Raw genomic sequence first — 12,093 nt, forward strand, 5'->3', positions numbered from 1 at the left:
ACACAGTAGAGATGCAAATTAAAGATCCATACAACTTACACTACTCACATTACTCCAGACAAACTGATGGACACTTGCATCCCTCTGAGACCAGGAACCACAGTGGCTGCAGCTGCCCAGAGTGCTGGCTGGGTACTCATACTGGAACCACATTCTGCTGTGTTGCCTCCAGCAAATTGTCCTCAGAAATTAATGGAAAGGCGGTGCAGCAGTACAACTCAAGAGGAAGTCCAAGCTCAACATACTTTGAAAAAATGTGTCATTTTATTTGTACACTTCCAAAGTTGAATGTAGAAATTTAAGAGTACAGTCCTGCAAATTTACTCATTGCTAGAAGAACTGCCAGGGACACAAGAAGGTATTTATTGATTGATCATCAAGTCAGAGGGGAAAAAACAAACAAACAAACAAAACCCCACCCTCCAAAATTTAAAAAGTTATTGGGACTATTTTTTTTTGCCCCAAGTACAAATTTTATAAATACAAAACAAATTCACAAATTACTTTGAATGCTAAATAAATATCTACTTAAACTCAGACCGAATACCTCCAGCCAGCACTGGTACAGTACTTGAAAAGATATGCAGTTGTACTCATTAGTGTTGAGAAGATATGCTCAAACAAGTTTTAACAACACACACAGTTTCTTCAACTGTGCTACAGCAGAAGATTTTCTCTGAGTTGATAAAGCCCTCAATACCACAGCTCCTACAAAATCTAGAGGATGAAACAACGTTATTTTGTGCAGGAAAAAACAAAGTACTTCTGGAAGATATCTGGACACATGAATGTATTAAAAATGTACAAAACCTCTGTAAACCAGTACTGTATCCAGTACATCTATCAAAATTATTAGACACTGAATAAAACTGTAGCAAAGGTAATCTTTCCTACATTCTCCTGAGTGCTTAATATTATATTGAGAATATAGTGCAGGCCACACTTCAAGGTGGTTAAACAGTTGTTATTGCTTTAAATAGACATGACGACTGGGTAATTTAACAATCCATTTTAATGAATGTAATAAATTCCCTCAAGAACTCCTTTGGAAGGCAGAGGTTAGATTCGAGACTTCTTCGCCGCGGGAGCACTGTGGTCCACGTTACCAGATGTGATGGGAAGTCCAAGCTTTTGAGCCTGAATGTGGAAGAAAGCCTGAAGTCTAGTTCCAGCTTTTGCTTCACTTGTGTTACGAGGGTTGTATTCAAAGCAGTTCGAAAACATCAGCTCAATATCTTCAATGAATTCAGCTAGGGCATAAAATAAATAAATTTAGCATGTTTCAAGTCATCATCAGTCTGACAAACAGTTTGACACCAATAAATCAGTACAGTGATCCTATGCAGAGGCGCAACACAAAAATGTCTTTACGTGTATGAAGTTGCTATCCTTGTATCAGTGCTGTTCCATGTCAACATTCTTCAGTTTCTCTGATTATCAATACAGGAAATACAAATCAGAGACAAGAACAACAGTACCTTTTCTAATTATTCCATCAGTGTCACTCTTTGATATTAAAGGCCTGAGAACTACCAGAAGTTTCATAGCTGCCCATTTCTTATCTATCCATCATGTATGTTAGTAGAAAAGGAACTATGTTCAACAGATTTCATTTTAAAAAATATTAGTAATTGCTCTTTTAAAAAACCCAAAACACCACAAAACCCCAAAGCAAAGACAATTTCAGCTTTCTAATAATCCAACACAGTTCTATTTTAGGACAAGGATTTAAAGTGAGAGAACATGGTACAATATACCCCTTTCAATAAACAATACTTACATGCTAACTTATATTCACATTTATTCACTTTTTCACGGATTATATTTAAGGCAATGGGTTTTTTGATTATATCATAGTAGTCTGGTACCTAAAAAAAAAAAATCCAAACAAAAAGATTAATGGACAAACAAAGGGAAGCTTAAATTCTGTCTATGTAAAACATTAAAACAAATAATGTAACAGCAAAAGGCATTTATGTTTTGCTTTTAAATAAACAGAGGAGTCTTACACAACTACCTTCATTCCCTGAACTGAATATTAGTTTTCAGGCACTGCTTTTTTTTCTATCATTCAAGTAGCACATTACAACAAACATTAGCCAGAAATTTAATAAATAAATCTACTCCTAAATGCCCTGTGAACAACTATAAGAAAATTGCATGAGCAGATAAGCATTGTGCTGTTCCAGCTATTCCCATCTGTCAAGTACAAAAATTATTTCCAATATTTTAAATGTTTTATTTTTTCTGCAATATATTACAATGTTAAAAGCTCTTTAATCATCAGTAATAATCATTTTGACTCCACCACTATTCATTCAAAATGCAGAGATTCCATTCACTCGTGTAAGAGCAGCAGCAGGAGACTCTAAGCAAGTACTATGGGATCAAGGGGAGGAAAAGGACTGCCTAACCCTTAAGTGTACTGATCATTTGGATCCAGTTTTGAATTCCAGTAAGCACCAAGCCTAGGGTGCCTGTCTCACAAAGTGGGGTGGGGGAAGCAAAAGAAAAAGGTATCTGATCCAAACATGCCTTTCTCTCCTCCAAAGAAAGATACCCACATGCACTATCATGTATATTTTAAAACCTAGGTTTTGGTTATGGCCTGCAATTTTACTCTAGATCAAGTGCAACCTGCAAACAAACCTAAAGGAAGAATCAGTAAAGAAACAGAATTAAACTGAGACATTTTTCAGTACTTTTTCTTTAGGAGTGCTGTTTATGTAATTACTAAAAAGAAAAGTATTTTTCTCTTTCTAGCTTGCTGTGCACTGACCATTCAATGTATCGTTTACATTTTCTTAAAGGCAGCTAAAAGTTTAAACCAAAATATTCATCATGATGAAGAAAATCTGGGTCAGGTATGGATATCTCCTTTCAACTATATAGAGACTATCCCTTAATGATTGATTCAGGCAAACCAGAATGCACTGAATTCTAGCAGTTTAGTTTCAGCACCAAAACTAAGTTGAATTCTCCATCTTTCTTTGCATTCACCAGATTCTTGCCCTTCCCAACATAATTCTGATACTCTATTATTAGCCAGTCACTATTCTCCATTTCATTCAATATTCCTCTCCTCCTCTACGCTTACTTTGTTCATTCACATTTGTACATCATTCTCTTTGTCCAGATAGATTACCCTTCCAACTATTTGAGACTCTGAATTCAGCATTTCAGGTCTTTATTAAACAGCTATCATTGCTAATTTTAGCAGAGCCTTAAACACCAAACTCTAGATCCCCAGGAATGCCTGTGCAGAGTTGCCCCAGAGGCTTGGAAAGGACAGGCACTTTGGCAGGGTCAGATAGGGCCAGCAGTGCCTTACAGAGGACAAGCCAGTGCAGCCTGCAGAAAGCAGCTTTGGCAAGTTTTATTGTAGTAAAAACCTCTAGAGCAGCACTTACTTTGGGTACCCACATTATCATCCAGTATTTTGAAATTTAAACAAGAGGGAAATTAAGAATGAAGCTACAGAATCATCTTTTTACTGCATTATAATTAAGATCAGCATGAAGTTGTTTCTATCTTATTATTTATCACAGGTCTCGTCTCAGAATGTCTTTGCATAAATGAAAGATTAATTCAACTAATTAATTAATAATCACAAGCTTACCTTTAGCAGTCCTGTGCTCTACTTATTTGGCTGGGTTTTTTAAAACCAAAGCATTTCACATTTTAAAATGCCCAGTGAAAAGTTAATGTAAAATTTTGCCAATACCACATCAATTGTGGAAGTTATTTTTGACACCAAATATCTGAGCTGAAATGCAAGAGTTCTCCTGAATCCCATTGCTTGGCTTTATCCTGCTGTTTGCACCATGCTGTAAATTCCCCAGGTTTACCAGCAGCAAGCAGGGCTCTAAGCCATTCCTGCTGCCTGTAGAGTTGTGTCTGTTACCTGGATTTTGGAAACCAGTTTCATGAAAGGCCAGCTGTCATCGTGCCGCACCAGCTCCACTATCAGCTGCTCAAAAGCTGAGAGTTCATGGACTCCGCCCTGACGTCCTGAACTTCTCCTGCTCAATACTGGAGGAGATGATTCTGGAAAAAAAAACCAACCCAACACCCCCCAGATAAAGATTAAAAGTCTGACAAATAAAATAATTTTTTTAAATTAATAAAAAGCTGAAACACCATTATTTTGGGGTACTAAAACTGTAGTTTAAAAGCACAAGGCATGTAGTTAGACCTAAAGTAGTAACTATACTCCAGTCTTGTCATTTACTATTAAAATGTCTCTCTTGTCATACAGAATGCTAAATACCAGACCTTAGCTGGGTGCCTCCTCCATTGCATTAATTTTGGACACGATTTTTTTCACTGATTTCAATATTAAAACAATTTGTTAAACACTTGAAGAAAAGCCGTGTTAGAGAAAAAAAAGAATAAGCTGCCTGCTCCTAACTTTTACTTTCACAAAAACCTCTATTCAGATTGGTTTTATCTGCTTTCAACAGTAGTCAGCAGGGTAGTTAAAGGAAAAGCTCAGACATTCTGAATAGTAACAGACAGAAATGGTGAAGAATACAAGGCTGCTACACTGGAGTGCAAGCTCTTTTACACTCTTCAGTCTCAGACTGGGTCCTTTTTGTTTTTAAAAGTTATTGTATCTTTCCAAGTATTTCCTTACCATCAAAGTATTACCTTAACAAGCCTGGACACTATTAGCCCTATACCAGGCAGACAACATTTTTCTTCTGGAAGCAGTTTCTTGTTCTGTGTGTATATTCCCAATTTCACTATGTTCCCTCTATCTGTGCTCTTCATTGTTTAATTCTTTAGTAAAATAAATCATAAAAGCTACAAGAAAACATTTCCACTTGTGTGGGTTAAGGCACTTCCAAACTTTCAATCCACCTATTATAGAGCATATCGTGTGCAAATATGAAATTTCAAATATGGATACAATAAATCTCAGACAGCTGAAAATTTTAAGGTTCTGTCAGTGTGAAAGAAAAACTGTCTCATTGGAAGTGGCAAAAGTGCCTTCAGCCACTATTCATGATCTCCATGCTCTACCACACAATTATTTTATCAAGGAACAGAATGTGGATTTTGCTGTGGTAAACACATTTCTCTAACCTGTAGATTGTCGTTTTCTGCCTCTTCTCTTGGGTTCAGCAACAGGAAGGGAGAGCTTTGAAGCAGTAACTGGCAGTTTCCTGAGGCGCTCAGTGGGCTCTGCAGTATCCACAACTCGGAACCCCAGCGAGCTGGAGGAGCTGCTTCCCAGTGAGCTCCTGGCGCTCTTTCGTCCTCTTCGTCTTCTTCGAGGACCGAGCAGCTCCACAAAAACATCTGCTGGTAATGAACTTTGGCTCTGACGAGTGGTCCGGCTATGAAGTCTTAAGGTGGGCTTAGTCACTGCTGAGGAGGCTGATTTTATGTTTCTTAAACCCCTTCTGGTCATTTTTGATGAAGATTCAATTGGCTGGCTCCGAGAAGCGTATCTTGCCTGACGCTGGCTGTTCTGACTTGAGAATGGATTGTTGAGCTTGGCTGCTCTCATTTTTAATGGAAACTTGACCTGAGATCTTCCTTGTTTTGATGGGCTACAAAGTGAACAGTTATGTTTATTTATTCCAAAATTCCATTCGTCTCTCTTCCCTGTTTTCTAATTCAGCATTTAAAAAACCCAGCCATTCAAGGTTGAACTGGTAAGCAGCTGGCTAACAACCTGATGCAGTCAGTCACCCAAAATTACCATTATCTTAAATACTCCTCTTGGGTCTCTTAGTGAAATATTATGTGGAGTACATACCTTAAAGAAATTTTCAGAATGCTGATCACCTTTGCAGCTTATGCAATAAGAATACATTAACTGGAGCACCAGCTATCAATTTCTTTAAATCACTTACTTCTCACAGCAAGTGTTAACTACTAAGATTTCTGAACATTATTATCAGCCAGATAAATAAAGCACAGTTGTAAAATGCTACTTATAAGAGTTAGGCTCTGTCAGGTTTTGTAACTAATATTTAAGACTCTCCTTCCTTTACAGGAAAGAGACAAGATCCCAGAAATAAATTCATTTCCCGAGGACATGCACATTCTCTCCAACTACTGAATCTCAACTGTCAGAGCTGCTTGCTTTAGTCAATTCAAAAGACTGAACAAAAAAGAGCAGAAAAATACTCTGAGATCAGAAAAATTTCCTTCAATTTTTATGTTGCTGACATAAAATTTTTACTGAAATTACCACTTTGTATTATTTAGTTGATTGTATAGCGTTTTCTGGTTGGCTGTTTTTCAAAGATATTTTCTTGGGTTGTTTGTTTGCATTTTGTTTGTTTCAGTGTTGTTATGGTTTTGGGGTCTTTTTCAGGGGGTAAGGGTGGTTTGGTTTGTTTGTTGGCCTTTTTTAAACAGCTACTGCATTAGTCCTCAGGGATTCCCAATGTCCTGTGGCCTTCAATGGATTGTTTTCTCTAATGTTCTAATAGTGTATGCATCTAGTCCTCCAAAAGTCAAAAGTGGACAAAAATAACTCTGGGCTTTCTCCAGAAAACCTTTACTGTTTGAAACTCTTTCCACTTCACATTCACACAGCAGCTGTACAGAACTGAAGCTCTGATGGCCTCCTCTCATCCATACATTCAAAGCTGGAATTTTTATCCTGAAAATGAACCCAAGTCCAGAGGCCCTATTCAGTATTTTGTATTCAGTATTAAATCTTTTGGTAAGAGCTAAATTTGCAACAAGATGCCGTTTTTCTAAAAATAAACATTTTTTTCATACCAGAGTTTCAGGATACATGCTTATGTGAACAACTACTCCAAATAACGATCAAGGTGATATTTTAACAAATCTGTTTACCTTATCTCTTCCTCCTCTTGCGATTCATCCTCCTCATCTTGCTCTTCTTCATAATGCTCCTCCTCACTTTGTCCCATCTCATCATAGTTTGCCTCTTCTTCCCCTTCTAGCTGCTCAGCAGTCTCCTCATCACTTTCCACAGAAGGTCTCTGTCTGGAGGAGAGGCGTCTAGAGCGCTGTTTTGGTCGGCACTCTGGGCAAAACCAATCTCCTTCAGGAATGACCTAGGAACAGAAGGGGAAATGAAGAAGCATTAGCATTATAAGAACTATCCAAGCTCTGTGTGAGAAGGAAGCAGTCCTTTCTCCTGAGGTACCTTCAGCTTGGGCCTGATGCAGTAGGTGTGATAGCCTCGGTCGCAGCCATCACACAGCACCATGCTTTCCGCGTCGCCTTTCTTCCGGCACACCTTGCAGCGAGCGTTGAGGATGGACTTGGACCAGATGACGCTGCGGTCCAACGTCGACAGGTGAAGGAAGACTTGGGACAAGCTGGTAGAAGAAAGAAGTGACTCTCTCCAGCGATCCAGAACTGTTTTGTAGGACCGTCCACCATCACTGGCATCTTCCATTGGAGAAGGGGATTTAAAAAAATAAGAAAAATGACAAACCCCCACAGAATTATCAAACTTCTTTTTCAAAGATCCAGGTTATTCTAGAGTAAGAGACAGCAAGTAGTAAACTGGGATAATAATTCAACCTTTGTCTTATCTCTTCAGTACTGGAGTATTTTCTACATAGTTTCCAAGGCGCTGGAGCTTTAGTATTTTACTCTTCAATACCTATTAAGCTTAGAACTTGCACATACATAGGTCATTAATAAGACAATAAATTCAGATATAAACCTGGAAACCTAATTTGATTCAATTTATAAAGTATAAAACATAACTTAAGATCATGAAAAAAGGATCACATATCCAATTTACCTTCCTTTGTATTTACATCTGGAAATCCCAAAATGTTTAAAGAAAGTACCTGAAACTTCACAGGCAAAGAACAGCTTGAAGGGCACTTTTCACCCACACTTGCTCCAGTACAGTCTACCAGAGAGCCTTTCAGCCCTCTGCCCATGCCTCACGGCCTTCAATCCTGCTCTGCACCCTGCCTTCACAAGCACCTCCATCTCTGTGTGGCTGACCAGGTTGGATGACTGACCTGGATGAAATGTAACTGTTTCCTTAATACCTTTTAAGCAACGTAACACACAGGAGTTGTGGTACACATCAAGTGTCAAACCAAGTAACACCTACGTCCCTAATTAAGTTAAAAAAAAAACGGAGGAGGGAACAAGGGTGAGAAATTAAATGGCATTTTCAAATACTTTTGGTTTGCAATCAAGGCCATGAAAGCAGCTACACAAACACACACACTGAGCAACGAGGGGGACAGTACTGAATGGGAGTGGGCAGCTCAGCTGGGAACCAGAGAAGCAAATAGGCTGTTTGAGAACCTGAGAGAAAACAGAAGGTATAAATGATAGCCTGCACTGCTGCTCCTGAGCAGGAAGCTGGTTTCTTTATTGAAGCAGAAAGTTATTTCTTGCATTTTAAAGTAAGAGGGATTGAGGACAGGAAGAGACCATACAACAGTGCTTGTGGTTATGGAGACGTCTGCAGACTTCCCTTCTAAAAGTGATAGTCCAGCTACTACTGTGTGATCTCAGTTGATTAATGATGCACTCCAGTATATCATGCCACCCTGCCTGCTGGAATACTGACAGCAGGCACATGAATGGCCTGTGATGCACCTGGCTGCCAAATGATTTATGCCCAGGACTAGGAAGAGAAAATATCTAATAACAAATAAAATGAAAGAACAAAAATGAGACTAATTGCTCTCCTGGCAAAGCCCTTCTGCCTTCTCATCAACTGGCTGCCAGGATTTGTCTAATCTTGCATACATTTGCATTAGCAGCAAGCAGCACAAGAGAAGTGATGGGAGAAGGCAGAGGATAAACAGGCAACACAGCTTCATAAATAAAATACAGCCACTCCTGAACTGCAAACCTCTATTTCCCAACATTTCCTATTACGTAGACCTTAGGCTTGCTGTGTTAAATTCAGTCTTCTGAAGACAGTGGACAAGGTCCTTTTCCCAGTACTGCAGTATATCTCCACGTATTTTTTTTAATTCAGTAAGAAAGTTAAAATTGCTTAAATCAGATTTGTACTGTAACTCTTAAAGACACATTATCTTAAGCACATATATAAGTCTGGCAAGCATTTCTTTGGCTAACAATGACAGCTTGAGCATTATTACTTTTATTTGGAGGTTATTTTCAGCCTGGATTGGCTTACCAATATAGTTCATCACACAGCACAACAAATATATTGCAACTGTGAATTTGCACAGCAAGTAGAGATGAAAATTCCTGACCACAACCTGCTTCAGCATGTCCTGCTGCTGAAACAAGCAAGCCAAACAACACTCACTGTTTCAGATCCCAATTTGTAAAATAAGAATAACACTTTTTTCTTCCATCCATCATCTTTCTCATTTATATTGTTGACTCAGAGGGAGAAATGGCCTCTTTCTTTGTGTCTGAGCAGCTCTACACTGCGCAGTGGGATACCCTTCTGTCAGCTAAGTCCTCCAAGCCTTGCTACAATGCAAATGAAGTCATTTGACAGATCTATGCACTCATCTATCAATAGCTAATTGAGTTCAGGGAAGGGTTTTCCATTTTAGTTTTTCTAGAAAGGATATGCAGTTGCACAATGGTGTGAAGTTTTAGAAAAAAATGGGGACATTAAAAGAAAGGGGGAAAAAAATCCCAGGATTATGTGAACAGGCAGATTTTGGTCCCAAAGTAGAAAAAAAAATACAGTTCTTTATTTCTGGTTGCAGAAACCTTTTTCTTAGTTTTAAATATTTGAGCTGTATTTGTTTCATGCTTAAACCTTTGGCTTCAATACCTTCAGTGTAAGGAACTGGCTACAAAATTAATTAAGCAAAAACCAATGAAAAAAGAAAACTTGATAAAATATTCAATGCTTTCTAATTCTTAGCAATACAAGTAACATTTAAAATTTACCATCTCTCTGACTAGTCTTGTCTTTCACTCTCTTCCTCCTTTTATACCCCCAGTGGTGCCTTTCATCATCTTCTGCATTACCTAACATTAAATTCATAGAGTTATTTCAAATACCTTTTTGAAGCATGGCAGATTATTTTTTAATTAATTTTTATATTCCATAAATGTGTAGTCTAAAAACATGACTTGAACAGTGAACAGTGGTTCTCAATATGTGCAGACAGCGAAGGGTAGGGGAGTGCTGTGCATGGAGGAATTGCACATCCCAGTGTTTAATCTGACTCCCACTACAAACAGAATGCTTGAACTAAAAGCTCTGAACCCTACCCTGCCTTACCTTTCTGTCCAACTCTGGTGCAAATGGCCACAGGAGCAGATACTAACCACAGGTTTTTCTCAGCAAACAATTTGTTTGGTCTGTGGTACCACAAACCTCCTCACAGCTCAAAAAATGTAGCCAGGTTATGGGCACAGTTCGCAAGAGAATTAGTTCATCTGTCCACTTGAAACAATGTATTTTGGATGGTTTTGTGCAGGTGTGTTCTGGAGTATTAAAAGGATTAAATTAACCTCTCAGGAAGGAAGAGCCATGGTCAACCTCATCTGCTCCAATTACAAGGCACCTTTGACTGTCTTCTCTGAAGAGCAAAGAAAAATTCTGTATCATAAAAAAAGCCCATTTCCACCTTTGCTGCCTCTGCTCATGAAACTCTGCAGGGAAGTAATGGAAGCATAAGAAAAAAGTATGTGTATATACCTATCATATCCAGGATACTGTTGGAAGATGTCTGATACTATTATGAGGACGATTATAAATAGGAAAGGAAACGGCTATGGGAGTACAGGAAACAAAGATAAAATCTAAAAAGAAAGGAATTGAATAAAGACAAGCAAAAAGGAACAAAAAAGTTGGTTTGGGTTTTTTTTTGTCATGCAAGAAGTGCACGGCACAAGTTACAAAGCAGGCAAATGGTTCCCTCCATCAATCTCAAAGGTGCTCCCATGAATTAGAATCCAACCTTTTGCATGGAAATCTGATGGATGCTTAAATGACTGAAGTCCTGAACTAGTGCAGAAGGCAGACTTTTTTGTGGATGCCTCACAGAACTCCAGGGCAACCAAATCACTTCATCATTTTATACCTCAACTTTCACATCTCTGTAAAAGGAATGATGAGACCTATTACTGCACTGCAAAGTACTTTGAAATGAAAGGAAGAGTAAATTTATATCAAAAAAGAAGCAAAATTCATAATAAAAACCGCTTGTATTTCTTCCTTCTCACACAATTTTTTTCTGAGAAGCAGGACTTCAGAGCTTCCTTCAAACAACTATTCAAAAAAGAAAAAGGCTTTTTTACATCTTAACTCTGAAAATTCTGCAGGAAAACAATGTACTGCAACTGCACTCCCTCCTTTCCATGAGTCTCCTGTAACATTACCTTGGGCTGCACTGAAGGAAGAAAAACCAAATTTTCATAGTAATATTTAATGAAAATATTTCAAAAAGACAGCTCATAATTAAGAAATGCATACAATTTAAATCATGTGACATTTCATCACCAGACAACAGAAGATTAGTGGGCATCTAGCAGCTCTGTGAGGCTGAAGGGGCCATTTCTGGGGTTTCCAGATCTCTTTTCACATCTCTATCTTCTCTGTCAGTCTTTTCTTGCTCTTCCACTTGAACATTTGGTATGCACCTTAACTCTAAACCTATCAGAATCACCAGCAAGGCTCTTTGTTTGATAGAGCCTCAAACAAAAACGGAGCTGAGAGGAGCAGCTGGTCCTTTTATTGCTGTGCTGGGTCCCTTTGTCTGCTCCGCACCCTGGAGGCCACCAGCATAAACCTGCCAGTGACTGCAGGGAATTTCAGTGTGCTGGCTTTAGGACTGGCAGCCATAAATGAAAACTAAAAATTGTTAAGTATAGCTCCATTCCCTAATAGGAACAGAGCAAAGTAAAGGGAGGAATAGAGAGGGCAAATAAACTTTGCAGTGAAAGCAAGAACTGAAACAACGACAAAGAGCATTTTCAGTGTGGTTTAAAGCAGAAATGCAAGGGCACTCTTTTTACTGCAAGTGTTCCCCCTGTACTGCTACAAAAACAGAACTCCCAGCACTTGCTTGACTTCCAATATTTTTACTTCAATGGTAACTCAATCAGCCAAAAAAGTTGGGATTATCAGATTTAACATGAGAAACAGATATGCAAGTCATTTTGTCTTAAATAATTGGA

General features: G+C 38.5%; 1 protein-coding gene across 3 annotated transcripts in view; it reads right to left on the reverse strand.

Moving 5' to 3' along the window:
* Positions 1–242: 242 nt before the first annotated feature.
* The window catches only part of BAZ1A (bromodomain adjacent to zinc finger domain 1A), a 64,267-nt gene continuing 52,416 nt past the window's right edge, over positions 243–12,093 (reverse strand). For all 3 annotated transcript variants that reach the window (XM_059474153.1, XM_059474154.1, XM_059474152.1), the window contains 6 exons: positions 7,139–7,386; positions 6,823–7,046; positions 5,089–5,558; positions 3,905–4,047; positions 1,781–1,868; positions 243–1,250 (listed from right to left, as the gene is read on the reverse strand). In XM_059474153.1, coding sequence (XP_059330136.1) covers positions 1,060–1,250; positions 1,781–1,868; positions 3,905–4,047; positions 5,089–5,558; positions 6,823–7,046; positions 7,139–7,386 — 1,364 coding nt within the window. In that variant the 3' untranslated portion in view covers positions 243–1,059. The remainder of the gene's footprint in view (positions 1,251–1,780; positions 1,869–3,904; positions 4,048–5,088; positions 5,559–6,822; positions 7,047–7,138; positions 7,387–12,093) is intronic.

Source organism: Ammospiza nelsoni, chromosome 6 (genome assembly GCF_027579445.1).
Source record: "Ammospiza nelsoni isolate bAmmNel1 chromosome 6, bAmmNel1.pri, whole genome shotgun sequence".
Taxonomy (NCBI): Eukaryota; Metazoa; Chordata; class Aves; order Passeriformes; family Passerellidae; genus Ammospiza; species Ammospiza nelsoni.